The following is a 26071-nucleotide window of genomic DNA, read 5'->3' on the forward strand; positions in this document are numbered from 1 at the left end:
AAGGTTGTATTCTTGAGCCAACGTTTCAGCAAGCGGACTTGTTGTCTTCAAGGCTAAAACTAGAAGACAACTCCACCTGTCTGGACGTGTCGTCTTCAAGGCCAAAACTAGAAGACAACTCCACTTGTCAAAACGTTGGCTGGGACACACAAACCCCGTTTCCGGGTTTTCACATCACAAGCTTTCATTTCCTTCTGTCTGCTAGGTTTTTTTTTTTTTTACGTGTAGTGAAATGCGTATACAAATTTTGTGCTCAATTTCACAGGGTGCCGTCCCTGGGGTTTTCTCTGCAACCATTCTAGCTTACAAGGGTTATATTCTTATTTGATTGCATTTTTCGTTGCAATCTACTCTAAGATGCCACATATAAAACAAACGGTGTCGCACTACTTGAGTAGCCGTGGTTACGTACCCCGCACCCCTGTTGCTTCTGGTATGCTGAGAAAGTCCTGTCGATGTCAGCGAGGTCGATGTCCTTGTACAGCTTCGTGTCGTCTAGCTCAGTCCATACGGTACCGTCAACCCTGGCCTGAAAAATTTCATCACATGTTGAGGGTGTACACTCTCGCAGCTTGATGTAACTTCTAGCGAATTTTCACACTGCTACGTCGCCACATAGGGCACCGCTCGCGTATAGTTACAAGAGAGCAATGTGCAAGCGTACAAATACAACAAAAAGCATTCTTGCGAAACACTTCATGGATACAACGAATCGCTAGGAATAATCATGACCCTTGTACCTGCGAAATTCGAAAGTTAAGTGGTTTAGTCAGCATGGCAGTGTAGGTTATAGGCATGCGAACAGGAGGAAGGGGGGCGCTCCACCCCTAATTATTTAAGGGGGTTGCCAAATCTGCTCTATACCGGTACTCAGTGGTAGCTGTCTCCACATTTTTTAACTTATCTGCAGCTTGTTGTTAATAATGGTGGCCGGTAATATTAGTAGTAATATTAATAATAATATAATAATAATATAGCAATGATAATATCTGCAGTTTAACGTCTCAAGTTCCCCATATTACTATGAGGAACACCACAGTGGAGGGCTTGTGTCTAGCGCTTGCCTCTACTCGTTCAAGGAAGTCTTTTGTGAACTACACAGACGAAACAAATGTCGTGATAACTAATGTTCACTCTAACTTTCACAGTAGGGTACTTTGTAGTCTGCTTTGTCAGCCCTTTTATCTTAATATGCAGATGCTCTGCATACCTGTAAAACTATGCATTGTTAAAGGACAGCCGTCATTCTAATATTGCAAAGTATGCTTTAAATTAACTGCTTTGATTATTTAATGCAACATTAGTGTCTGACTGCGTGGCTCCTTGAGTAACTCACAGCAGGAGAACTAGGTGGTACAAAAATCTATAATACATACGTCATTACTCAGTAATGACAATACACTGCGAGGTTCCCACGTACCATCCTCATGGTACTGTTTTCCTCTTACATGCATAGCCATTCTTAAGCCGACCACTATAGCCAAGGAGCTAGGTGAAATTTACCCACTGCACGCTAAGGCGTGTCCTACAGAACTTGATGCAGTCAAATGTATTGCAGTCATTCAGTCAATCGATCAATCAATTAATCATTTGAATGCCACCCCCCCCCCGTCACATAAGGTGATCATCTACACAAAAAAATGAATAAAAAGAAAAAAACTCAGGTTTCCTTATGCGTTTGCCAAATATGACTAGAAAGCAGAAGCAGTCTCCTAGGAATTTTCTATCTATCCATCTATTTTCTTTCCAGACGATGTTGCGGTTGTTCAACAACAACTTCTAAAACATTATATACCTACCGTGGTATTAGCTGGGCTGCTACAAACAAGCATGACCTGCCCAAAAATGCAATGCCAAGGAAGCAACGTCTGTGTACATCAGTCTTTGTATTCCCATGCCACAGTCTGCAAATGAGGTAGGTGCTCCCCTCTCCCTGTTGAAAGAGTCTATATGAAGGACTATGCATATAAAACATTTGTGTCACAACTTACGACTGCTGAACGAATGTTTTCTTATTTTGGTATGTTGTAACCAGGATTGATAAGGCAGTGAAATTTCAAATGCAGCAACCCAATCGTTATCGCGTTGAGGGTCTATCATGGTCCCGTTCAATTACTTCTTGAAGATATAAAATGGCAATGTTAACAGCCCAATACAGCGATACCCAAACCTATTCGACTAGTCTATAAAATGACAGTGCCATGGCAGAGAACCAAGCCATAAACATTGTTTAGGCTGCCGAACAGCCGCAGCCTCAGGTTTACGAAGTCGGGTATTCCCAAAGAGCAGTATCTTTTTAGGTCTGTTGGACTTACCTCGGGCAATTTGCACCAGTTGAAAGACTTGAGCGGGTTTGTTGGCTGAGGAATGTTCTTGATCCTTGGTGTCCTTGTCGAAGGGGGAGGACATGGTGGGGGTGGCGGTGCCATGCCCATGCCTAATTGGAAGAACAATTTATCGTGAGGCCTATTATCATAAGCTATTACCAAACATCTAGAAATGAATCTACCTTGAATCACTTGATTTCAAGGAGTTGCTTAGACTGTTGTGCGAGAAACAGTACAGCATTTTGCATTCTTTGATGAATCTTTGCAGATTACAAAACATATTCTGATTATTGCACTGTTAGTGATGTAACTTTTTTTTTTCTAATACACTTAAGCTTACAACATGTAAAATGTTCTCTAATGCAAAAAAAAAAAAATTTGCATCATTTCCTAAACAGCAAGAATCCAAAAGGTGTGAGTTCTAGGCCTTGGTGTTTTCCTTGTTGTTGCAGCCTTCCGAACGACGACATAGAGATCTGCATATTAACTTGTATCGTAACTTAACATGCCACACAGGAATTGTTCATCTTTCATTCTTAGTGACTGTCGCTTTACGTCTCATTCAACCACAGTACAAATGAACGTTGGACGCGTAGGCGACAATTCATGAGAGTGTGATAGCGCGCACAAAAAGACACAGATGCATAGAAGCAACTTATGCTTTCTTTGTTATAAGTGTTCATATAGGTGCAGAATGCACCGCGTACTTTAATCACTGACAGAGCATCGGCGTCCTTGATTTCAATTTGCACTTTCGCTATATATTTATCTGATTTTGTAACTTCCTTGAAACATTTTGTGTGTGCGCAACGTGGATGGCTTTTGCTTTGACTTTGTGTATTTTTCAGAAGTAAGCAATGGGATGCCCTCCTTGCGTCACAGGATCTGGATGCACAGCTTCGCTGTGTGAACTGGAATGCCGGTGCCCTAGCCCTGCGGAGTCAGGACACATACACGCAATGCGATGGCCATGTGATGGCCCAGGGTCCATAAAGGACACAAAATCACTCGCCCAATAAATTTTTCTTTCCTTAGACACTCGCTTGTCCACTTCACTGAGTTTGTGTGGTTTTTGCACAACACGGTATTACGGTGAATAAATTTATTGTGTCTTAACGAGGGGGCTGCGTCCAGCCCGGGCTCTATGCTGTAGTTTAACTTGTCAGCGAAGGCTGTGAAGGATGCTGGCGAGGTATCTAAAGCACCCAAAGTACGAGTATTATTCGCCCTAGAGCAACATTACTCGATTCGCCTTGCCATAGTATCGACTACCTCACCAGGAAGTGGCGGTGGAAGTGGTGGTCCCCCCATCAACGGCATCGGTGGTGGAGGTGGCGGTGGCGCGCTCATCGAGCCTGTTGAATGCAGGGGCAGGCTACCACGATGAATGGAGAGGCGAGAGTCCTCGGGTAAGCCATTCCTGATCGAGTGCTCGGCGTAGCTCCTCTCCCGCCGCTCGGAGTCCAGCTGTAAAAGTAGCATATCAATAATACAAGATGTTTTTTTATAAATCGTACTGGAACTCCCACAATTGTAAAAGGAGGCTTCAATGCGAAACAAATTATAGCTCTTCACTTTTTCATGCAATATCCATTAGCTTCACAATGAGCCTCCATTCTACACCTCATTTAGCCTGTTGGCATGTCGTTCACGCCCATTTCAGCTGGCATGTACACAACCTAAAGGAGCATTGGCTTCATCCTAAAGTAGGGCTTGTCTTATAACAGATGGGTTAGTTGGTTCACGCAGTTTAACATCCCGATGTGACTTTGGCTACAGGAGACAACGCATTGGAGGGCTTCACAGAATTTTGACCACCTAGAGTTGTTTACAGCATGCTGACGTCGCACAGTACGAGGGTTTAAGTCGCTTATCCTCAAACAAAATCCGACCACCCTGTCAAGATCTAATCTACGCCTTCAGGTGAGCAGCCGAGCACCATAACCCCCGGGCCACTACAGCGACCCTTCTCCGATACTAAAATGATTTCGAGATTTGAAAAAGAAAAAAGGAGGAAATGCGGCAGGAAACTATTTAAGGAGTTTTCAATTCACAATGCTGGCGTCACCATATTCGGTTACAAAAACATCCAGAAAAACGACGTAAACAAAAGCAAGACAGCAACACCACGCAAATCAATAAGTGACAATATGGCGAAAAAATTCACTGCGAATAATTAAATTCGGAGAATGTCACATAAATGTCCACCGAATTGATCGTAGCCGCAACTCGGAGCATGTCACATTGATATGCATAGATGTTATCGTAGCCACCATGTCTTGGTACTCGTACATGAAGAATTTGCATCGGTGAAGCTGGACGAAAAGTGTTCATATATAAATCCATCGAATGGCTTATTAGTAGGCTTGTGCGAATATTTGAATGCTTCGAATATTTAAACAAATAATTCAGTATTATAATTCGCTTTGAATTGAACTTATGATATTGAAAATTTTGAATCATTCGAAACAAACGAATAGGTGCATAATAACCCGAATGTGTCACCCTGTAAGAGTAGTTTCACTGCAGCAAAGCAATGCTCAACCGTGAAAGCACATATACAAAAATAACCTGCACTGCCGCAAAGCCCCCCTTCAAAGTTAAATGAGGATAATGCTCTGACATCAATTCATTTTTTTTTAAGCTTAAGAGCTTCCTTTACCTACTTATATGCTCTAAGTATAACACATTTTACAAAGTAACATACTTCAGGCTAACGCTTGCATTCTAGCGAAAGTCAAATTATGCTACTATTCAATGTTGTTGTCGCTTTATTTGATGCAAAATGTATTTGCACAGGCCTTGTCCCAGCTTTTTAAATACATCATGCAGGTTCGTTATATCATGACAAATAAGCCTATTTTTCTTTATAATATGTGGTTTATATGCTATTCCTATTCAATTCGAAATTATTCGGCCAAGATAGCTATTCGCACAAGCCTAGTTATTATCTCTCAACAAGTCAGGCCATTAAAAGGCTTACAATACAGAATACAAGAGCCAGTCGCATTTGTGCCGGACCATTTATTAAGCGAAATAAACACAAGAGTCACGGCTAAAACAAGGTCAGTGCCAATGCAGTCATTATGCGACTGCACGCATGGGTTTGACATGCACGACACCATTGAACAAAGTATCATCTTGGCGGTAAGTAACGTATCCCAAGTGAACCCTTAAGGAAGGTTGTTCAAAGGCATAATGACGCTGTGTCTGTGTCTTCTCTGTCTGGTTTCCTGCCATCTGCACCACTTAAATAAAAAACCTGGTGAACCTCTATAAGCTCTACGTACGATCCAGTTTTGAGATTGGTGTAGTGTACAGTACGAAAAGACGATGGATGCAGTACTTACTTTCTGTGTCATCTCCCTTATCCTGTACTCCAGTTCTTCAATTTTCTGCTTGTCCTCCAGGTGGCTCACTGTCTCTCGCTCCAGTTTATCCTTTGTTTTTGCCAACGCACTCTGGAGGTCCTCCTGCATGTGCCATTCGAGTAAGGTTGTCATTCACAAGCCAAGGACTACAGAATGCGTTGCAGCGTGTATTCACTTCAAATGCTTCCTAGCAGCTCGATAATTATACAGTGGCTATAACAATGTCCCAGTACCGTGGCTAAGCTGAGTAGCAGGGCAACGGCTAAGCTCAGTTGCCGTACAGTGACTGAACCGAGTTGCATAACAAGAAACTGAGCAGCCTTACAATGAATGAGCTGAGCAGCCATGCAGTTGCTCAACCGAGGTGCCGTACATTGCTTAAGTGACCTGTCGTGCAAAGATTAAGGCGGTTTACCGTACAAAGGTTAAACTCAGTCGCTGTATAAGGCCTAAGTTGGTCTTGTGGTATAAGGGTTAATCCTTGCTAATTATTACGATGATGTAATTATGGATTGTTTGGTGAAAAGATTTCGTTACAGGCACTACACCCAGGTGAGAAGAAAATTTTTTATGCCCGTATTTCTTGGCTATGCGAGACATTACAAGCTTACCAGCTGAATTTAGATGCTGACAGGGGACTAGAAGCTGCTGAACTTCGAAATGCCACATTTTAGCGATACAGCGCCTATGATTGGCACTTCAGAATATTCTAACTATGTGAACGTTTAGAAAAAGATGGAGATTGAAGACATAATATTAAATGGAGATCATCACTAGAATAAACCTTTAGAAAAGTGATTTTTTTTTTTCAAAATGGCAGTCATGCAAGCCTTGAGGAAAACAAGAACAGTTGTCAAGACAAAAACTTTGGCACCAGCTATGCTCACAATTCAAGAACATTCACTACAACATATGTAGTACGAGAGTGAGTTGTTACAATTTTTCACAAATTTTACCTCAGCAGCAACAGAGGCTTGGCACTGCTTGAAGATTACTTATAATGTGCTAAGGATGAACGACTCGTTCAGTACCGGTGTTACGCTGGGAAATCCGCCCCCACGGCAGTAGCCTGTTGCTTCTTTGCGAGACTTTGGTGCTCCTCGCAAAATCAATCATGGCAGTCATATCTAGAGCCACTAATGATACAAGCACTGCGCAGTTGTTTTTGCACATTACCATGAATTTAGGCTTGTCGTATTGTCTTGTCTTATTGATCACTATTATACTTATTTCTGTCGCACTCATGATTACCTAGACTAGAAACATACTCAAGTTTCTAGATTTTGATAGTCAAATGGAACACGTTCATTGGCGCTAACCCATCTTTAATGACAAAACTAATAATCGTTCGGGATTAGCATCTCTAAACTGTTGTATGGTTATGAGAGATGCCGTAGTGGACGGCCCACCTGGGGTTCTTTATCCTGCACCTAAATTTAAGCGCACGGGCCTCAAGCATTTGGGCCTCTATCAAATGTGCGGCCGCCACGGCCAGGATTCAATCCCACGACATGTGGGTCATCAGCATAGTGCCTTAGCCACTAAATCACCGTGGCAGGTTGCAATGCCAAATCTATAAAAAAATATTGTTAATAATTCATTATGTTCCACATACGAAGTTGTTAAAATATGCTTTGTTTTTTATATGCATACTAATTCTCCCAGTAACGCCTCACCCATTATATCGAAATAAATATATAGGCCTACAAAAATATACAATACAAGCTGATTTTCTCACCTTTTCTTGAATACTCTGCTCCAGTTCTTGTTCTTTTTTGACGATTTGTGTGGCCAGTTCAATGTTCTCCTTCTCGAACTTATCAGCGTTCTCCTTCGCAATTCTCAATTCCTCCTCAGTGGCCAGCCTAAGAGAGCATTCCAATTCATTTCATGAAATACACGGCTATCAAGCGTACACTTCTTGACGTTGACTTGCATCGACGACTACTAAGCGTAACGAACAACATAAATACAATTGGGCATCCATTATAGCTAAAACTATTTGGTATAAAATTTAACATTTTTTTTTTTCAACTGATTTGTGATTTTTGCCAGCGAGTGTTCCTGGGTCCTATATGCTTCCCAGCCATCTCAGTAAAGTTCCGTTGTAATCACGTTGATCATGTTCGTGCCATGTGTACGATTCAAATTTGTGTTAGCTCTATTTATGGCAACTTGTACTGCTCTCCTTTCTCTCTTTGTATTCTAAGACTGATGGTTTCAACTTTGAAAATATTGATCACCCGCTCGATACTGCAATTTTTTACATCAGCAGCTGACTATCACTATTTGTGTGTTTATTCGCGTATACTGCTATCCCTAGCCTTTTTTATCTGTTATATTACGATGTCCCATGTGCTTGGGTCTAATTGTACCAGCTATCTTTGTAAAATATTGAAATAAATATTCACATAACTTCCATTAGTTTTACAGGCAGTATCACAAACTGAATCTATTATGCAAAGAGTACTGAAGTATTGAATTACGTTTGAGAGGTAAAGTTAACACCACAGAAATACAGGTAAACCATCTCATGAAGTATCCTTGTCTGTATGACACCTAAATTTGTAATATATAATATAAAAAATGGTTCTCTAAAGTGCAATCAAACTCATCGTTGCACCATAACAACCCTCGTACTTACTCCTTGAGTATTTTCTTGACGTTGATCTCAATCGGGGTGATATCATAGTTCTCTCCGTTTTCGCCTTGAACGACGATCTGCTGAACGATCCGATCGAACAGAATCCAATGCTCTGCGGAACCTCCGACATCTGATACAGGAGAATAAAACGACAATTTCGAATCCGGTGCATTATATTGCAAAAGGCCAACACGCAAGCTTTTGCATCGCTTCTGTAGCAAGACAGTGTTCATAGATGCAGCGGCCACATTGCAGCAAAAGCTATTGTTTTTTTGCATTTATCAGTGCAACAGGAAATCGACAAGCATGCGAGATCTGTGTACAAACATGTTCCGTTGGAGTGAGAGGAATGCACGAAAACCTCGGTTACAATAAACGTGAAAGCAGGTAAGATCAAACTAAACGGTGTCAAGACTACTGCACCGCAAACGGACATGCGTATTCACCAGTGTATATTATGTTAACCTTCTTGCTTCCTAAAGAAAAAGGAAACGCGGGTCAAAATTACTGAAAACTTTTTCCGCTCAAATGGTGCGAATTTTTTATTTTTTTTTTAATAACACGGTACCATTTTTAAAGTTCAACTGGGCTCCTTTATTACACTAATCGTGTAAAAACTATAACTTCACGGTGGTGTTAACACGTAGGACTACAATTAAACAGAGAAATAAAACGAAAGCCGAGACCCAAATGTCACAATATGAGCATGCATTGCCGTCTATATTCAAGAAACACATGTATGGCGGGTATAGTTTTCATTGGTTCTGTATGGGACAAATTCGTGTTGCGGAATAATATAGTTGTCATTGATTATATCGCTACAAAATTTCCCAAAAAATATACCCGTCTATGGTCACGAAAAGGTAAAGAGAATAGCTGTGCATGATCCCGCATATTTAACCTCACCAAATGTATGCAAACTCGATAATGTTACTCTGTAAAGAAAATCAATATTACAAAACGCACTCATCTTTTGGGACAGCTTCAAAGGTAATTAGCAAATGTATTTATCTATGAGAATTGTGGCTTGTTTTGAGTCAAAACGTGCTCGATAAACCTTCGACATATGACAGATTCGCTTTTGTCAAGGCAGACCACGCGGTCAAGACAAACAAATAAATGCATTCCGCATATTGGTATTGCATTTCGATATACATCAGTACAACGAAACTGATAAAGATAAAGCAGTAATGCAGTGGCCAGGATTACAAGACCAGGAAAACGAGACAGGGCTACTGTGCAACTTACAAGGTATGAGCAGTGCATGATGAAGGAGTGACAAGAAGTGCGGATAGGCCGGCGTTATGGAGAGTTTCTTTTTGATAGCTTCAACCATGGCTGTACAGCTCTTAGTGTCTATATGGGCCTGTAAAATATCAGTAGGGTAGAATTATACATCACGTGGAAAGTCTCATAGATGAGCTTTATATTATGAAGCTAATACTCTGTGCTACAAATCACCACAAATCCACCACTCACCATGTCAAACTTTCGCGCGAGTTCCTTTTCGTCTTCAATCCGAACCATGTCAAAGATGTCTAGATGCCTGAAAGTGCATTTTCGAAACTGTGAATTTCAGAAGAGGTTGAAAGCTTGAACATCTGAAGAAATTTCAACCAAAAGGTGCCACTAGAGATGGTGTTTATGCAAGTGGTATTATCTTCTTCAAGGCCGCATTGAAGAAGACAACTTCCTTTGTCAAAACATTGAATCAAACGACAGCCCCCGCTCAAAAATTACTCATCTTTTAACGTGCGTCCCTTCATACCTAAACAGACCCGTGGCCATTTCGAGTAAATCAAAATGCAATGATAGTGCTTCAAAGTTAGTTTTGTGGCTATTGTTGTTGAAAACACTAATATCTGCGATGAATATTGAGGGGAATACATTAGTAGCACGTGCAAGCCAATTGTATGCGTGCGCTGTTCAAACAATCATTTTTTTTAACTTACCAAATGTGAGACTGTTAACATGTATATAATTTTTTTTTTTAATTTTTATATCCTTCAAGCATTGGTGACATTTTAAGCAAAGGTGACCACTCATTGCATTATTTTTAATTTCATTAAAAAGCACAGAAATGCAGGAGAACTTATATTTGCAAGTGCTTATACGAGGCTTAATCAAAAAAGCCTCTGAAGTTGGCGCTTCTTTAGGGGAACGAGATGTTAGACGTGTGGTAGAAACGTTAGTTTTATCATTTTGCTTAACCTTAAACTTGCATTTGCCATTTTGAGTGCACTACATGATTTTCGGAAAAGAAACTGGTACTCTTTATTCTTCTAATTGTTTTCTGCTACTAAACACTCATTTCTCAGGCCCTAAAATATTTTTTCATTGCCTAATAGGTATCCTGTGCATTGGGTAATATTCAAATTACATATTCCACACTAACCTTAGGTCAATTTATCTGTGCATTTCATGACAACGTCTCCTGTGACTTTCCAGGTACCAAAAAAATAGCTATGAGTTTGAACTTTAAAAAAATTCAGCGTACCAAAGCACCTTGAAATATAGTTCTTCAATCTGCGTTCTGTTTTTTTGTTGTTGTTGTTGTTTTACTACTACACATTGCGGCTCACTTGGTTCACATATTATACGGGTGACAATGTGTAATGAAGTAGAAGGGGTTCAGCGGAGCATATTGAATTGGTATCACTTGACCAACGTCACGCAGTTGTTGATACGTCACATAACTTGAACGAAACAACATTGTAAGTGACAATGCAAAGAGCGCTATCACACAACTGCATTTTAATCATGTCCACGTCCAGCATGTGACATAGCACCATTAAAAAATCGTCGGATCAAGAGGATTATAGCATCACCTCTAGTTTTTTATTTGTGCTTTTGTACTGATTCAATGCTTTCAGGATATATACATGCGAAAACACAATGCAACTTCATTTCTAACTAAGCCAGGCCTTTTTTCTCCACCTCTATGCATAACTTAGTCAAGATAAAAACACAAACACACAAGATGAATTTCAGAGTGACAACAAATAGCCCTCTGTATTGTCAATTATGTTTTATTTTCTGTGTATCGCCATTTTTGTTTTGTCAGTGCTACAACAAAGCAGGAGATGTCATTCCAGCAAGAGCTACCCCTATCATTTTCTCCCATTATTCTCCCAGTTCCACGTCTACATCATTCATGTTCGTCTCCTTATTCGATGTCCACATTTGTAAATTCTTGATCACCAGGTTGGTCACAGTTACATCAAAAGTCACCTCACCTGTCTAGGGTGGCGTTCTCATGACTCCGGAGCTTTTCAATGATGGGCTGGATGCCAAGCATCAGGAACTCGTAGCGCAGGTGCAGCCGAAACTCCAAGTGTTCCTGACCCGGGCCGTAGTTCAAGATGGCGTTTACAAAAGACATAATAGCCGTCTTCAGGTTCACCTCGTCCTTGTACACGCCGGTGCTCCTGTCCAGATCGTTGAGCACAGTCTGCATAACAACAGAAGCCCATGTGGTTACAACAATTTTGTATTCACAAACAATAAAGTGAAATTAATATATTAGGCTAAAGTATTTTGGTCTGATTCTTCTGAGGTAATTATTAGGCTCACGCTAAATATTGCACTATTAATTTTTACAGCGGGACTGTGGTTCGGCTAGGTACGTTCTTGATAATATTTTTTGCGAAATCATTACAAAAACTTCTGAAGTCCGTCTGATCTAGAAAGTGATTGACAGCCATTCATTCTATTCACACCTCTCTCCTCCTGCAATGACAAGGGAAATAAAGTTCAGCTCTGTTATGTTTTCTACCTTACCCTAGTGTCCTCTCAAAATAGAGTGTTTAGCCTGGCATCGCATGAGCTTAGTTCACTGATGAAGTCTTACTTGACTACATGCTCAGTGTATTAAATGCTTCGACCCAGCTGAAAACGTGCAGCGGCCTTCTGCCCCTGAGTCTGAAATATTGCTTTTTACGTGAATATTCTGTTCTGTTTTCTTCAAAGAATCATAGATATTATTTAGGGGTATTTACCTGGAATCGCGTGCGCTCGTAGGCGTGCTTCTGGAAGTGCAGCATGGCTTCTAGGACTTTCCTGTGGCCTCCGGGCACGAGGCACATGGCGCCAAGGATTTCCAGGACAGCGATCTTGGTCTTGATGTTCTCCGTGCTCAGGCTTTGTGCTATGGTGTTGATGGCTGTAGGGTGGGCCAGAACGTGGGCCCGGCCGTTCTGCGAAAAAAGGCAAAAATAAGATATATAAAACTAACATTCACAAATGATTACAATGCTACCTAATGTGCATTCTCAGCGTAGCTTCACGTTGAGGCAAGGCAAACTGCGTTTGGAGCTTTGGCTTTCCGCATGGTACGTACTTACTTCGTCATAAACAGCAATTTCTGTGAACAGCACTCACTACGCCATTATTTGCCTTCCTGCGGATAAGGGAGGTACCCGCTACGGATCTGTAAGGTATTATGTGCACTTTGTTAGTGCCGCATACGACTGATGGCAGCGAAGAGTTATGGCGAACCTTTTGCAGTAGGTGGAAATCATTAACCTCACACTCGTTGTGCAATTACTAATTACCATGACTGGTTGCTGTCTAACTCTTTTGCCACTGTATATTACATAAATTAATGCGATTCCTTGCCCGACATGGCGTCTATATAGGATCTTCTAATGCGAAGGCGTTTTATGGCGCGGTCCACCAAGACTTTAGTGACATGTCCCTTAAATGATGTCAAAAAATACGTAGGATCAGAAGACAAAGGAAAAATTTCCGTGAACAGTAGTCGAACCTATGACCTCTAGGTCCGCGACAGCACATGCTGGGCACTCTATCCACAGCACCGCGACCGCGAGCTTTATATGCTTTACAAAATACGCCTTTTATATCTACTACTGTGCTTCCACAGCGTTCTTGATAAACTACATCAATGCATCATGAGATTCATGAGCATGACATTTGGGATTATTTTGTTCAACGCGTCATTAAAACGCTGCTTGACTTGAACATCACACTTGCCACTGACTTCAATGCAGCCCAAGCGCGTTTTGAACACACTGCCCTTAGGCGGTGCCAAGGCGGCACAAATTCACAGATACGTTTCAAACGCACTGCACTTAAGGCGATTTCAAGTCAAGTTCGAATCAAGGAACGTTTCTGAATACGGGGGTAAAACTATTAATAACAGTAATGCAATTTTGTCAACGGCTTAAAACACCCCCACGCAGTGACCTTACCTCAAACGCCAACGTCACTAATACCATTTATTCACACCAAATGGCGCTGCTACACCCGGCGGCTTCGCACGGCTTTAAGTACGCATTCTCTACTAACGCTGGCCCCGCAAATATTTGCAGCAGACATAAAAGAAGACCCGGCCTATGTTCTATTTTCCTCTGGTCGTGTGGTTCATTAAACAGTTTTAGTTTCACTTATGTAGAAGCTCCTTGGAGGCTCTCTGTAGATAGAGGTTCTATGTGTAAGCAGTGTGCATGCGCAGAAGATTGCGCAGAAGATTCTTTGCATGCGTTTCTTGCGCACGTAGATAGTTCCGCGCGGCCGTCCGGAGATAACAAGATAGCGTGTCGAGACTTGGCTACTGCAGTATTCATGATTCCCTCCAGATAAAGCTATACAAGGTAGCTCTCACCATGTGTCGCCTATACGTTTAGCTAAGAGCGTTTCATGTGGCGTGCACGTAACGCATGTAGACTTTTCATGTTTGCGTACGTGAAATCCCTACGTAGGTGAAACTAAAACAGCCTAATAACTCCAACATCTTGTGAGTAGGCGATCTGTGAACAGTAAAAAAAAGAGTTGGCCTTGGAGCTACCATTGAGGGTAACATTCCAGAGCAACTTTACATTTAGGAGGCACCATTGAAAAGGTGATATTTAAAGTAGATAAGTCTGGTACATTGAGTAGTGTTCGTACCGAATTGTTCATGAGCGCCTTGACGCATCCAATGAGAGAGGTGTGGATCGGACTTTGAGCAGTGTTGTAGTCCATTCCGACCAGGAAGTTTAGAAGGCAGATAAGGCCATCCTGGTCCAGAAAGCGCGTCACGAAGCTGCAAAGGACAAAGAATGAGTTGAAATGAGCAAGAAAATACAACTGCAATGATACACAATTTTTTGAACACTTCAGTTTGTTGTGCTTATAGATTTTGCTGTCGAGCGGTGGAAAAATACTAAAACACCCTTTTCAACCAACAGAAGGGCAAGTTCTAGGTAACTACTGCAAAGAACCCTTTTTTTTCCAAATACTCGGTGTTTCATTGCTCGACAACTAAACATGGAGCAAAAGTTTGGCTAGTTAGAAACTGTCGGTTTCGCTGATGTACCAGTAGCACCCGCATTTCTGCTCTTATAAATTCAAGTATATTTTGCTTAAATTGAAAAAAAAAACTCGTACTTTGGCTAAGTGACACAGAAGATCTGAATAAACATGGACAACCTGAGCTTCCTGGCTTTCTTTGAGCACCCACCTGTTCGGTTGAGTCCGTAGTGCAGTTTTGAGGTTGTCAAGAAGTTTGGCACGTGTGTTGACTTCCTCCTCTTCTCGGGGAAACAGGAGCTAGGTAGGATGATAAGCATTACAAGTTAGCTTCGTACATTAACATCATTATCATCATCAGCCTATCGTATGTCCACTGTGAAGGGAAGGCCTGTTGCAATGACTTCGCACCTACACTATTCTACGCTAGCTGGTTCGATTTCATACCACCAAATTTTTTTATTTTGTCGATATCCATCTTGCCTTTGCAGTAGCCGGTCACGCTTCCAAACTAATGGTACGTCATGCATTTTGTTAAATACCGTAGCATTGTATTTATGACACCTATGAGCACTTCCAGCTTATGAGCACTTCTAACTCGATAAAAGATCAATTATGCCAGTTCAGTAACCAATATACACTTCAGGCGTATACTAGATATGTAAACTATTGCATAAATGGTAACCATTATTCACAGCACAGCTTCATGTTAAGCAGAAACACTGAACACATTTGAAAACAGGGGAGAACTTGCGGAAAGATTGTGCTGGCTTGTGAAAATACAGAAACCGTTTGTGGGCATGACGTAGAGACGTGGCTAATATTATTTTTGAAACATTTGCAAGGCACAGATCCCAACAGCACATATCTGGTCACAACCATTAAACCTGTTCACATTGTACACATTATCTGTAGTTTCAATCTTGTTTACTTTGTTTCTATTAGCCGCTTTTTACAGTCTTACAGCATCATATAGTCTATTGCACATGCCACAAAGAGCCCATAGTTCTGCAAAAAAATTGTTTCTCTTTAAAAAAATGCTTCTGTTACATAATATAGTCTGCCTATTCACAGAACAAGCTATGTAATCACTTACAGATATTAAAAGTAATACAGAAATAAAATTACAGAATTACAGAATTGAAAGTAGATTTAGCTCTTGATGGGAACCACAAAAAAATGGATGCAACAGTGTGCAAACAGCACATTTTGTTCAATGTCGATTAGTACATGTGACAACTGACCGTAATGAAAACCTCACTATTAATATTGACAAAATCACACAAAGTGACTAATACAATTACCATTTGCCGATTCAATAGCAAATTACTCGACTAGTTCTATTCAATATATGTATGTGACATTTACGTCCTACCATTAGTAAAACTCTTATTTCATGCAATCATCTCAGGTAGAGTGCGACGCCACAAATGGTTCCTGGTATTTTTGCAAATATTGTATAGTCATCCGGTTCAAGGGTGGAACATTATTTAAAATACCACTTTTGCCACTTACCATAGACATGGCATTCACTCGTTCGATGTAGTAGTCCGGAAAATGAGATGAGGTTGTGTCGTGCTGTTCCTGCAGTATGCAAGTACATGAAGAGATGTATATTTCAAAGCCATATTGTTATTAAATTTTTGCCTTCAATCAGTCCAGACTACAAAAGATGCCTCACAAGCTAGCGAAATTTGAACGCATCTCTCAATAAGTAAAATCTACATAAATTCAAACTCGCAAATGGAACGAAAGCGATTTGAGTACTATTTACATAACTTTGTGGAGTTTGCTAACCTAATAACATTACAATAATCAAATAACGAGTTAGTGGTGGGTGAATACACTATATATAAAGGTTTACAGAGATGCCATTCACAGCACACAAATATCTTCATTCATGAGTTTGTGTATTTTCTTAATGTAGTGTTTACCATGGCAACCCATCATGTATGTGAGTAGCCAGTTTTACACATAGGCATCAACCATTTCTTCAGTAGGTTCCGTTTATAAATATAGTTTCTCTACTGCTGTACTTGTGAGTGTTTAGCAATTGCAAATATCATTATCGTCAATTGCCAGAAAACATATTCGTAAACAAAAAGATTATGCCGACGATCTGAGATAGACTATTACATTACATATCATAACCCAGCTTCTACCTTTCTTTTTTTGGCAAATAATGTTCAGTTGCCATAGTGCCCCCTCTATTACAACCAATTTTCTGTTGTACATTTTAAGTAACTTGCCCAATAAACGTTAGTTACTACTTTAGCTTGAACACCAGTTAGGATATGTTATGCCTTGCATCGAGTACAGTATTGACTATACCATTTTGCTTTTTCATTCTACGATCTCATATTACTATTATAAACAGTTCATATGTCTGTATATTTTGTACTTCTCGCCATATCACTGTGTAACTGACGAATATAACCTTATATGTGTTGGAAATCTTATTTTCCTTGCCTTTGAAAACGCTGTAGATGTTTTTGCTCGGCATAGCAAAAATGATGTCGGTGGACTGCCCTATTCTGTACTTTTTCCTCATTGGCAAAACAATGTATTGCCTGAACAAATTCATAAATGTTTTAGCCTCTGAATTCTTGAGCCTTACAGCCTCCTAATGGGACACTAAAGAGAAAATTATTTTCTCGTATTAATAAATTACTCTTCCACGATACAAAAAACTGACATCTACAGAGAGAAGAAGCCTGGTAAATGCGACAACAACCAACAAACTTCTGGTGGAGACGCCATCTTAAATTTCCCGCATCAATCTTAGACGCTTGATTGATTCTGATGACTTCTACTAGGGCCTGCGTATTTCCTAATCAGTAAGACTGAGGTAACATTTTTCTTTGACGGAGCTAGAGACCTCGCATAGCAAGTATCAGAAAACCCCGCTGAGGCAATGTGTCCAAGAAACACACCCTAAAATCTGTAACCTAAAAGTGTAAATTTGGGGGAGGAAATTAAGGAGTGATGCTCCTGACTTCGATTTATTTTAATTATTAAAACCAGTAGCAGTGATACTGAAGGGACTGGAGTTTTCAGAGTGTAGTATATGATAGTAAACTACTTTATTGCTCTACTTTCCTGCTCTTTTAACGTTATGCCTACAGTAAAGCTGGTACATCAGCATTTCTGTACCACTTTGCCGAAAAAGAAATGCTGTTTTGAATTTGACCCTCTGAATAATGTCAGAAGGCAAGCTTAAAACAATTCTCACCGTTTTCTTGCTGAGATAAAGCTGCCACTTCTTTTCCGAAGGCAAGTTGAACATGACCTCCTTCTTTGCGGCCGTGAGGTCAAGTTCGTCCTGAAATAGAGACAATGGGCCATTTACACAACAGTTCATTGCTTCTGCACGCCAAACGTAGCTCTGACTGCTTTCACGTCTTCTGAAACAATACAACACAGCTTCTGCAAAGACATTCAATGTTTTGGGACGCGAAGAAAGCTCAAGGGTATGATATCTTCAGGAGCCCGTTCCTATAAAGGCGATAGTATTATGTGGCTCATCCGTTCAAAAACCCTGCCTTATAAACCATCATTCGTCTGTCTCACCATATGCAGGTAGAACACCACCAGTCGACATTGCTGTTTTTTTTTTTTTTCATTGTCGCCAGCCGACGTTGAGTGTACATAGTCATTACAAGAGAAGTACCAGTTACATCGCATGAACGCTATCGTTATCCAAAGAGGAAGGTCACAGAAATCGGGGTACACATGCACAATGTTTTTTCTGTCATCTGGAAAATCCTAAAACTTTAAAGACCACGCGACAACATTCAAATGTGCCTTATGAACTTTAAATAAATAGATCTACTGATGGTAATTCGCTAGGCCTTGTCAGTAGCTATGGTGTCACCAGAACTCCTCTACCCGTAGTTTTACCAGCTTTTGTGGTGTTTGACAACACGGTTAGTACCAAGGAGGTTGAGTACACTGTACTGAAAGTTGGCCCTTCTCCTCGTATGTTTCATCATCGCTCGTAAACGTCTTCAACAGAGGTATGTCTGCACAAAATTCATCCAACTTTGTATGGGCGAGATTGTCCGTGGTGTCGCGACTCGCCACCGACCCTTTACCGTAACTTGTGCAGTTGTGCTAAACGGCCAAATGAACTCGATCGCTTACAGCATATGTATAGAATGGAAAACTCTTTAGAGCAGTGGGAGGCACTCCTCACTAGCTCGGACCCGGAGATGCACCTAGCACTCCTGGACCACGTCCGGCGTGCAGCGCAAGGAAGTGGAGCCTTGGACATGGGGCCCCACCCATCTAGCTCCTAAACTCCTTTTTTTCAACCCAATAAAGTTATTTCTCTCTCTCTCTCTTTCTCTGTCTAGGTGAAAAGACCCTATATGCTGAATTTGCGCTAGTCACATTTTCGCATAGACCCTGCGATTTGAGACCCGTTCGACCTATTCCCAACAGGCTGATCAGAGTCAACCCCTTAGGAAAAGACCGAAGTGGTCTCCAAACCTGAAAATATGGATGGCGCCTGTTTTTTTTCATCTAGGATTCTTTCTTCATTTACGCGCTTAAGCTCACGGTGCTACCATAGGTACGATGCGAAACTAACCAGCCAAGTCTCTGCCACCTCAAAAGGCACTCATTTCGGGAATCCACGCGCCACGTTTCGTGCACCACGTACCACCAACTCGGCGAACTTGGCGTTGAGCTCGGCCTCGTCCGGCATCGGGTGAGTCGGGGTGAGCAGCGGTGGTGGCGGCAGAGTGACCACGCCGTTCTCGACCACGTGGTAGGTGATCTCGGGAGGCTCTTCGGGTCCCGACGAGAAGCAGGAGCAGAGACTGGACGCCGTGCCGCCATTGGCCTTCCCTCCTCCTGCCACACCGGCTCCGCTCGCCCGATTGCCGGCGACCCCCCGCCGGCGTCGAGCGGGCATGGCCGGCAGTCCTCCGGGAAGCGAGAGCACTAGTTGCTGCAACAGAGAACAAAAGCAATGTGAGGAAGGCTGTGGCATTTCAAAAGTCGTATCGTAGGTCGTGCACAAGACTCAAAGGGGCCATTACGCCATGAAACGTGAAAACTTCGGCAGGTTGGCGAAATATAATTGAATATAACAGACAAAGGCTGACAAAGACAGAGCTGTGCGTTAGCTTCGTCAGTCTTTGTATTCAGAATCAGTTCTCTGATAGTAGAGTACCTAGCGCTCTAAATTGTTAACAATTTTTTGTTAAACTCAATTACGACCGCTATGTATTTCCCCAAGACGACTTGAACGTATAAGCCATCTTATTCTTATTAATCGATTTACGAATCCGCGAAAGCTTTCTGAACGTAACGTGGTTTGGCGCTGCTTTCAAGATAACAAGCACTGCAAGCTTACTACTTTTCACTAGGTTTGAAAATGCGTCCGCGATCTGCCTATCTTTCGCCAAGCGACGTTGATGACGTAATCATGACGCGTTTCATGAACGTCGTAGGAATCTCATGCTAACGTCACGTACTTCGGCTATGTGTCACGTCCTGATGACGTCATGCAGATACGTATAAGTGTGATTATATTGTGCATCACTCGTATTGACGCAGCCGACGGTCAATTTTCGTGTTTGATTAGGCATCTCGGGCTCTCGACTTAACAATTACGCTGATACCCACATACGCAAGATTTACTTTGTCTGCAAATTTCTCAGGGCTAGCGAATCACCGGCTCAATAGGAGCGCGAGTGTGAAATGATGGGGATCTTCATTAACGTAACCCTTAGAACAAGTAGCCCCGTTAAATACTCGGGCTGTTCATTAGAATCGTGCTTTCTTTCATCTACAGTCCATTTATATCAGTCTGGCACCCTCAGTACAAATATTTGGCTCAATTAATGAGTAATAAACATAGATAGAGAAGGCAGGGAGGTCGCCCTGGGACTCTGTACTTATGCCGTTCACTCTGCACCGAAGGAATGGCAGGAAAAGGACCCTTGTACTCACTCATTCACTTTTACCTGCACTCAATCGCGTTCTCACTTGCACTCGCACATACACAATTGCCGGCCCTCACTCACTTACATAATGACATATCCATCAACACTGTTACACGGCGCCACCCCATGTTTTTCGAGAGCGCATTCAACTGTGTCTGACAGACAGGCATTGGCACATGCGTCTATGTTTAGTCACACTCGCACACAGTTGCTGGCAACTGTGTAACCGTCCACTAAGGGTCACCGCTGTTCACCTTCGTTCGCACTCGAATGCACCCACCCACACTATAAAAACCCACCAAGCATCTCCAGTCAAGCTCAACAGCCCTCATCACTCTGTCTCAACGCTGTGAAATGGCGTTGGAGTGAGTAAAGTTCAGTTTGCTTGTAAGTGAGCCTGCCGACACATTTTTTTTTTAAACTAAACAAGTGCCCACAAATACATAACCACTTTGAACAACCAAGACGGTAAAAGTCGCAAGCATTGGATACACACGAGCATGCACTTTGACTGGAGCATTGCACTGTCAGCGCACTCATAAGTGATGTAGCCGACTTTTGCCCTTACGCGACCTGCAGGTCAATTCCAAATCGCTCGTACAGTGCCAAATGCGCACTTATATGCAACGGTGTTCTACCGAGGCATAGGACAGAGCTGCAGGTCGGAAACAGTATTATGCAAGAAAACTTTGGTCGCTACGCCTTCAACGAAGAATGCATTACAAGGCCAGAAAAAATGTTCGGGTACGCTTCAAGTGATCCTACGGGATACTGATAGTCAAAGCAGCATCTTAGATTTAAAAAAAAAAAGTGATCGAAGGTCGTTCCCAGTAGTGCAAAAGCTCTACTGGAAAGAAAAATCAAATTGCTCGTGGCATATGGCAAAACGTTATCGTGCTTCAACCTGCTCAGCGCTTGCCGGCTTACGCCACAGCTTCAAATGAATCGAAACGTTTCAGTTCAGGGTATCATTTATCTTTCGCGTGGTTCGTTTTACCGTATACCGATTGGCATAGTACAAGGCTTATGTGGTTTGCTTTACGGTCAGTAGCGATCAAACCAGTACTGCTTCCTTAATATTTCGGTCAAATCCAAGATTCTGTAGTTAACCATCAATAACAGCCAAGGCTGAACGCTGCACGTAGAACATCTCTAGAGTGCATTTAATAGTCACTCTAAGTAAATGTGTAATCAAGACTTCAATACGATTGTTAGTTTCAAACGAGACTAAATACAATTCGGTCAATTGTTACAAGACAGACTGTTGTTGCTACATTAAGGGACACATCTTAAGCAACATGGACGACATCGCCTACAAGAACAACTTCGTTAGCAATGTTTCATTCGCTTCTCACCGCCCAGACAGATACTCTTGTGTTCTCACTCTATCTGCTAAATTGAGGCGTCGCCAAGCGAGTGAATAGACTGTCGAGTAAGATTTATTGTTCTCGGTGCATTTCACTGGTTTATTCAACTCAATTCCCGAAACGACGCTCACACCGCTATTATTTCACAGCGATGATAGCTTGCATACCATAACTGAACATTCCCGGGTCATTCCTTTCAAACATTTGAAATGTACGAAATGATTTCAAGCTGTCCCACACTCCCGCCACGTCTTTTCTATTTCAAGCCAGTTACTATGCAGTTAGGCCGACGACACCTAACTATATGAACAGACAAGCAATCCGACAGCACGTTTCAGTCACCGAAGACAAGTTATAGTTTCCAAAATTCAGGTAAGAGCCACCAGAGGACCACTCCAAAAACCAAGCTGTAGATTCCTGGTAAAGCTGTCCGGAGGCACTTTTATCTCTGTTGGTTACCGCTACGACGTACTCAAGCTCTGGAAGTAGTGTTTAGTTCATGACAAAAACCCGTCGAGTGCGCCGACTGAGAGATATGTTCAGTGTGTTGGGCGAAACAGTAGTCAAAGTAAAGCGAGACAAACTGCTAAAAGAAAGCATGACCATTGCACTGCTTGCGATAGGGTGTGTCTACGCTAAAGTGGCTGATTCAACAAACATTCACCTCTCCCGATGGATCGTCGACGTCCATTTTGGAAGCTGCAGTTGTCAACACGGCACATCTCTTCACCATTTCAGTCGCTCAAAGTCGTCACATCGCCACCCGGCAGGTGACACCCAGAATCGAGGTCACCACGAATGAGACTTCACAGCCACCGTACCAGGTTCGCAGACACGAAACCCGCACAACGAACATAGCATAATCACCTTCGCCTATGACGCTTTGGAGTTGTTTCGGCAAACTCGGATTAGGTTTGGGCTATGAAATGCATCGAATCAAAGCATAATAAAATGAAAGAATCAAGCCTTCCGTTCCTGGAAAGGAACGGTCTTCCTGCCGTTTCCGATCAGCAAAGGTCGTATAAGGCTTGCAAGCGGAAGAACACATAAGAAAATGCCTAGAAACGTAGCAACACGTGACTACAGTTTGTCATCACTGCTCGAATCTACGACGGCGGCAATGCAGACGCTGATGCTTGTCGCCCAGTGAGATAAGAACACGTTCGGGCTTCGTCAATAACGATAAAGGGCCCCTGCATACTACGGGAATCTCATTGAACCTTCCCAGTGACATGCGCGCTGGCATGATTATACGCGAACCTCTGAGACGATGCTTAAGGCTTCCCTTTTTTTCCAGAAGAGCGGCAAGTCGGCGTGGACTGTCTGAACGTGTGTCTGACAAGAAGGGATACACGTGTATTATCTACATTATCTCCATTTATTAGGGTCGATATGCAGGGCTTATCGATCAATATTTTCCAGTAAGGTATCATCAGTTCTTTCAGCTTTGGAAGACAACGTGAAAGCAATCCGTAAATCTAATCACAAGTCATTTAACAGTGTACAAAAAAGACGTACTTGAATCAAAATAATGGCGGCGATCTGCGAGAAAGAATGAATAACTTAGTGAGCATAAAAGACAATTTGATCAGGCTAGTTGGCAATGGCCCAACATTTTAGGTAGCGTGTGAATTTACGAAGATGCACAGAAATGGCAAGCCACAAACGCTTGTATCTTGTCATTGCCACAGTGTGGTAGGAATCAGGTGGTCACAGCTGCTCACCGAGTCGGGCAACTCGGTGACGGATCGGCAAGTACTCCCGGGACCGCGTTCATATATGTTGCACAATGCCAGAATCAAGCAATACAAGTTTTTCCCGGCATGTTACGAAATATACACAAGTTGGCCGGGAATGAAATGAGAAAAAAAAAAGACGCACAAACGGGACGAAAACGTCCTGAGACTAGTTGAGCAATCACACTTGAGCAATGGGTTATGATCTTATCCGTAATGATTCTCCCATTAAATTCTTTCTTGCTTTTAGCAGCCGTATCTCTGTGGGAGCCTCGACGGCTGATTGTACATAAGCTTACCCTTTAAGCCCCTTTCGTATCAATAAAGATCGTTATCAAAGTATGCAAGTGAGTTAAATACACAGCAAAATCTGTGCACTAATCGCAAGAAGTCAGCCCTTTTGATTCGAGATCTTTATCAGATCAAGATTCTGCTTCTGATCACACAAATCGCGGCCTTGTTTCAGCCGCAACCCACAAAACCGCATCATTTCATCGAAGAACCGATCACCACGGTCGTCGCATAGCTTATACATTGTATACTACTAACCCCACCGCTATGCTGATGGACGACGTGTTGCAATCGAGTGACCTGTAATGGCTTGGCAGATGATCGGTGCAGTTACGCGCAGTAAAATTGCTGCGGCACGAACAGAGGGGGGTCATCGGATGGAGTGACACTGTTTTCCCCCCAACCCGGAAGTCCGCACTTTCAACCGTGCCTCTACAGTGCTACAAGGAATGGCCGACGCGCAAAAGCACTCGAAGGGTTCAGGCGCTTATCGGCTTGCCTTCGTGTCCGTTGCACTCGTCGAGTAATGGTTAACCAGCACGAGCCTCTTCTACCTCGCTGACAAATCTCGCTTGAAAAGCGTGCCACTGCACTCTCGGTCTTTCTTGTTCGCTTTCTGGATAGTATATGCTTTTTTTTGCTTGTGTTTTCATTCTCTCGTTGCATATTCGCCACTCGTTCTCTACGACACAAGCTCGAACGCTTCCTAGCTGCGATGGCATGCAACATTCTTGTATTCCTTCAGTACAGATGCGTTAAGATGTCGAATACAGCTCGAGTAAAAAAAAAATGGTTATTAATTGGCAGCTGCACGACTAAGTCTCCGATCACCAAGCTGCGGCCACTTCAAAATACTAAACCCCCCTTTCACAGAAGTCGCTGTATATGCTACATTTAGATGTCAGAATTGTACAAGGGTAAGACTAGGAACAAGAGCCATGTGGTGGAGCCGCGCTCTGTCTTTGTAATCGACGTGCCTACCCCGTCACCGATTGACATGTTTGGCGTGTCGAAGACTGACGATCAGCTTGACTCTTGATGACTATTGTGAATACAGCTAGGTACAATGCCAGCGTCTAGAAATAAAAATATTGACATCAGCATCACCGTAGTGCACATAGTTGCTAACGGCGCCTGGACGCCAGACGCGACACTACGTCTCTCATATTCACATTGGATTTTCGGACGTTAAACCCCAACAATTAAAAAAGGATACAGACGCGCAACTGTGCTGCGTTACTCCAAAGAGCACTTGAATGTGGAGTCGACGCTTGAAGCTATGGCAGTAAAAAATATGTGGTTGATTCTTCTTCTAGGAATCGGTACAACACGAAAGTGAAACGTTTTTCGTGCATTGTTTCGCCACAGCTGCGACGGAATGAATGCTACAGCAACGAATTGCGAAATCACGCGAAGAGCGACAACCGGCTCTGAACTTGCAGCGCATACCAGGAGCATAAAGCACGCACGAAATTAGCATACACAAGACGTGCGTGGACTAGCGACTGTCACAGCTCGAGACTAAAGCGTGCTATTCAAACACAAAGAAAGACTGGCGAAACGAATGTCCTTATGCATAGGACAAGCGCGAGCAACTGTCACAATTCTGGCTCCGTGTGTGAGCAACGTGTTCTTTTCGTAAACGTGGCAGCAAGCGAAGTGACCCTCATGCTCTCCCGATTAACGAGTCTGATAAGCGTGCGTGCAGGAGAGCCCACGCTCCGTGGAGGCCGCACTGATAGAAACGTTGATAGAGCTCGCCCAACGCGAGATCTTCGCGCCATCTGGCTACTGATGACAAAAACGCGCTGAAGTTACAAAGTTTTGAGGACAGCGAAATGGTGTATATAAGAGGGCTTGTCATTAGCATCGTTGACAACGTGCGCTTTGTGACGTAGTGGTTAGCGCCCCGCGCGTCGTATTAAGAGGGCGCTGGTTCAACGCCCCGTGACAAATTCTTACCCTTCTAGTTTTTGTTCGCAATCTGTTAATATACCTTAAAACGTCATGTCCGTGACGGAAATACGTCAGCGGAGCCGTGGTGGACCCCGGCATAAAACACTTTCGTGTTAGAAATGCAGAAATCTGAGTAAAATTCAAGTTTCAAGAGAATACAGAGCCGTGAACAGGTG

At 42.5% G+C, this 26071-nt stretch overlaps 1 protein-coding gene across 3 annotated transcripts in view; it reads right to left on the reverse strand.

Moving 5' to 3' along the window:
* DAAM (disheveled-associated activator of morphogenesis-like protein) overlaps nucleotides 1–26071 on the reverse strand; it is a 175721-nt gene that overhangs the window by 15761 nt on the left and 133889 nt on the right. For 2 of the 3 annotated variants that reach the window (XM_075871187.1, XM_037416310.2), the window contains exons 2-16: nucleotides 19255–19545; nucleotides 17824–17913; nucleotides 16107–16175; nucleotides 14803–14891; nucleotides 14250–14385; nucleotides 12341–12538; nucleotides 11579–11793; nucleotides 9822–9888; nucleotides 9591–9708; nucleotides 8343–8472; nucleotides 7437–7563; nucleotides 5678–5800; nucleotides 3605–3794; nucleotides 2316–2437; nucleotides 413–529 (exon numbers count right to left, since the gene is read on the reverse strand). In XM_075871187.1, coding sequence (XP_075727302.1) covers nucleotides 413–529; nucleotides 2316–2437; nucleotides 3605–3794; nucleotides 5678–5800; nucleotides 7437–7563; nucleotides 8343–8472; nucleotides 9591–9708; nucleotides 9822–9888; nucleotides 11579–11793; nucleotides 12341–12538; nucleotides 14250–14385; nucleotides 14803–14891; nucleotides 16107–16175; nucleotides 17824–17913; nucleotides 19255–19509 — 2046 coding nt within the window. In that variant the 5' untranslated portion in view covers nucleotides 19510–19545. Of the gene's footprint in view, nucleotides 1–412; nucleotides 530–2315; nucleotides 2438–3604; nucleotides 3795–5677; nucleotides 5801–7436; nucleotides 7564–8342; nucleotides 8473–9590; nucleotides 9709–9821; nucleotides 9889–11578; nucleotides 11794–12340; nucleotides 12539–14249; nucleotides 14386–14802; nucleotides 14892–16106; nucleotides 16176–17823; nucleotides 17914–19254; nucleotides 19546–22576; nucleotides 22770–26071 lie in introns of those variants that run through there. The other variant, XM_075871185.1, reaches the window with a different exon arrangement.

This window comes from Rhipicephalus microplus, chromosome 8, assembly GCF_043290135.1.
Source record: "Rhipicephalus microplus isolate Deutch F79 chromosome 8, USDA_Rmic, whole genome shotgun sequence".
Lineage (NCBI taxonomy): Eukaryota > Metazoa > Arthropoda > Arachnida > Ixodida > Ixodidae > Rhipicephalus > Rhipicephalus microplus.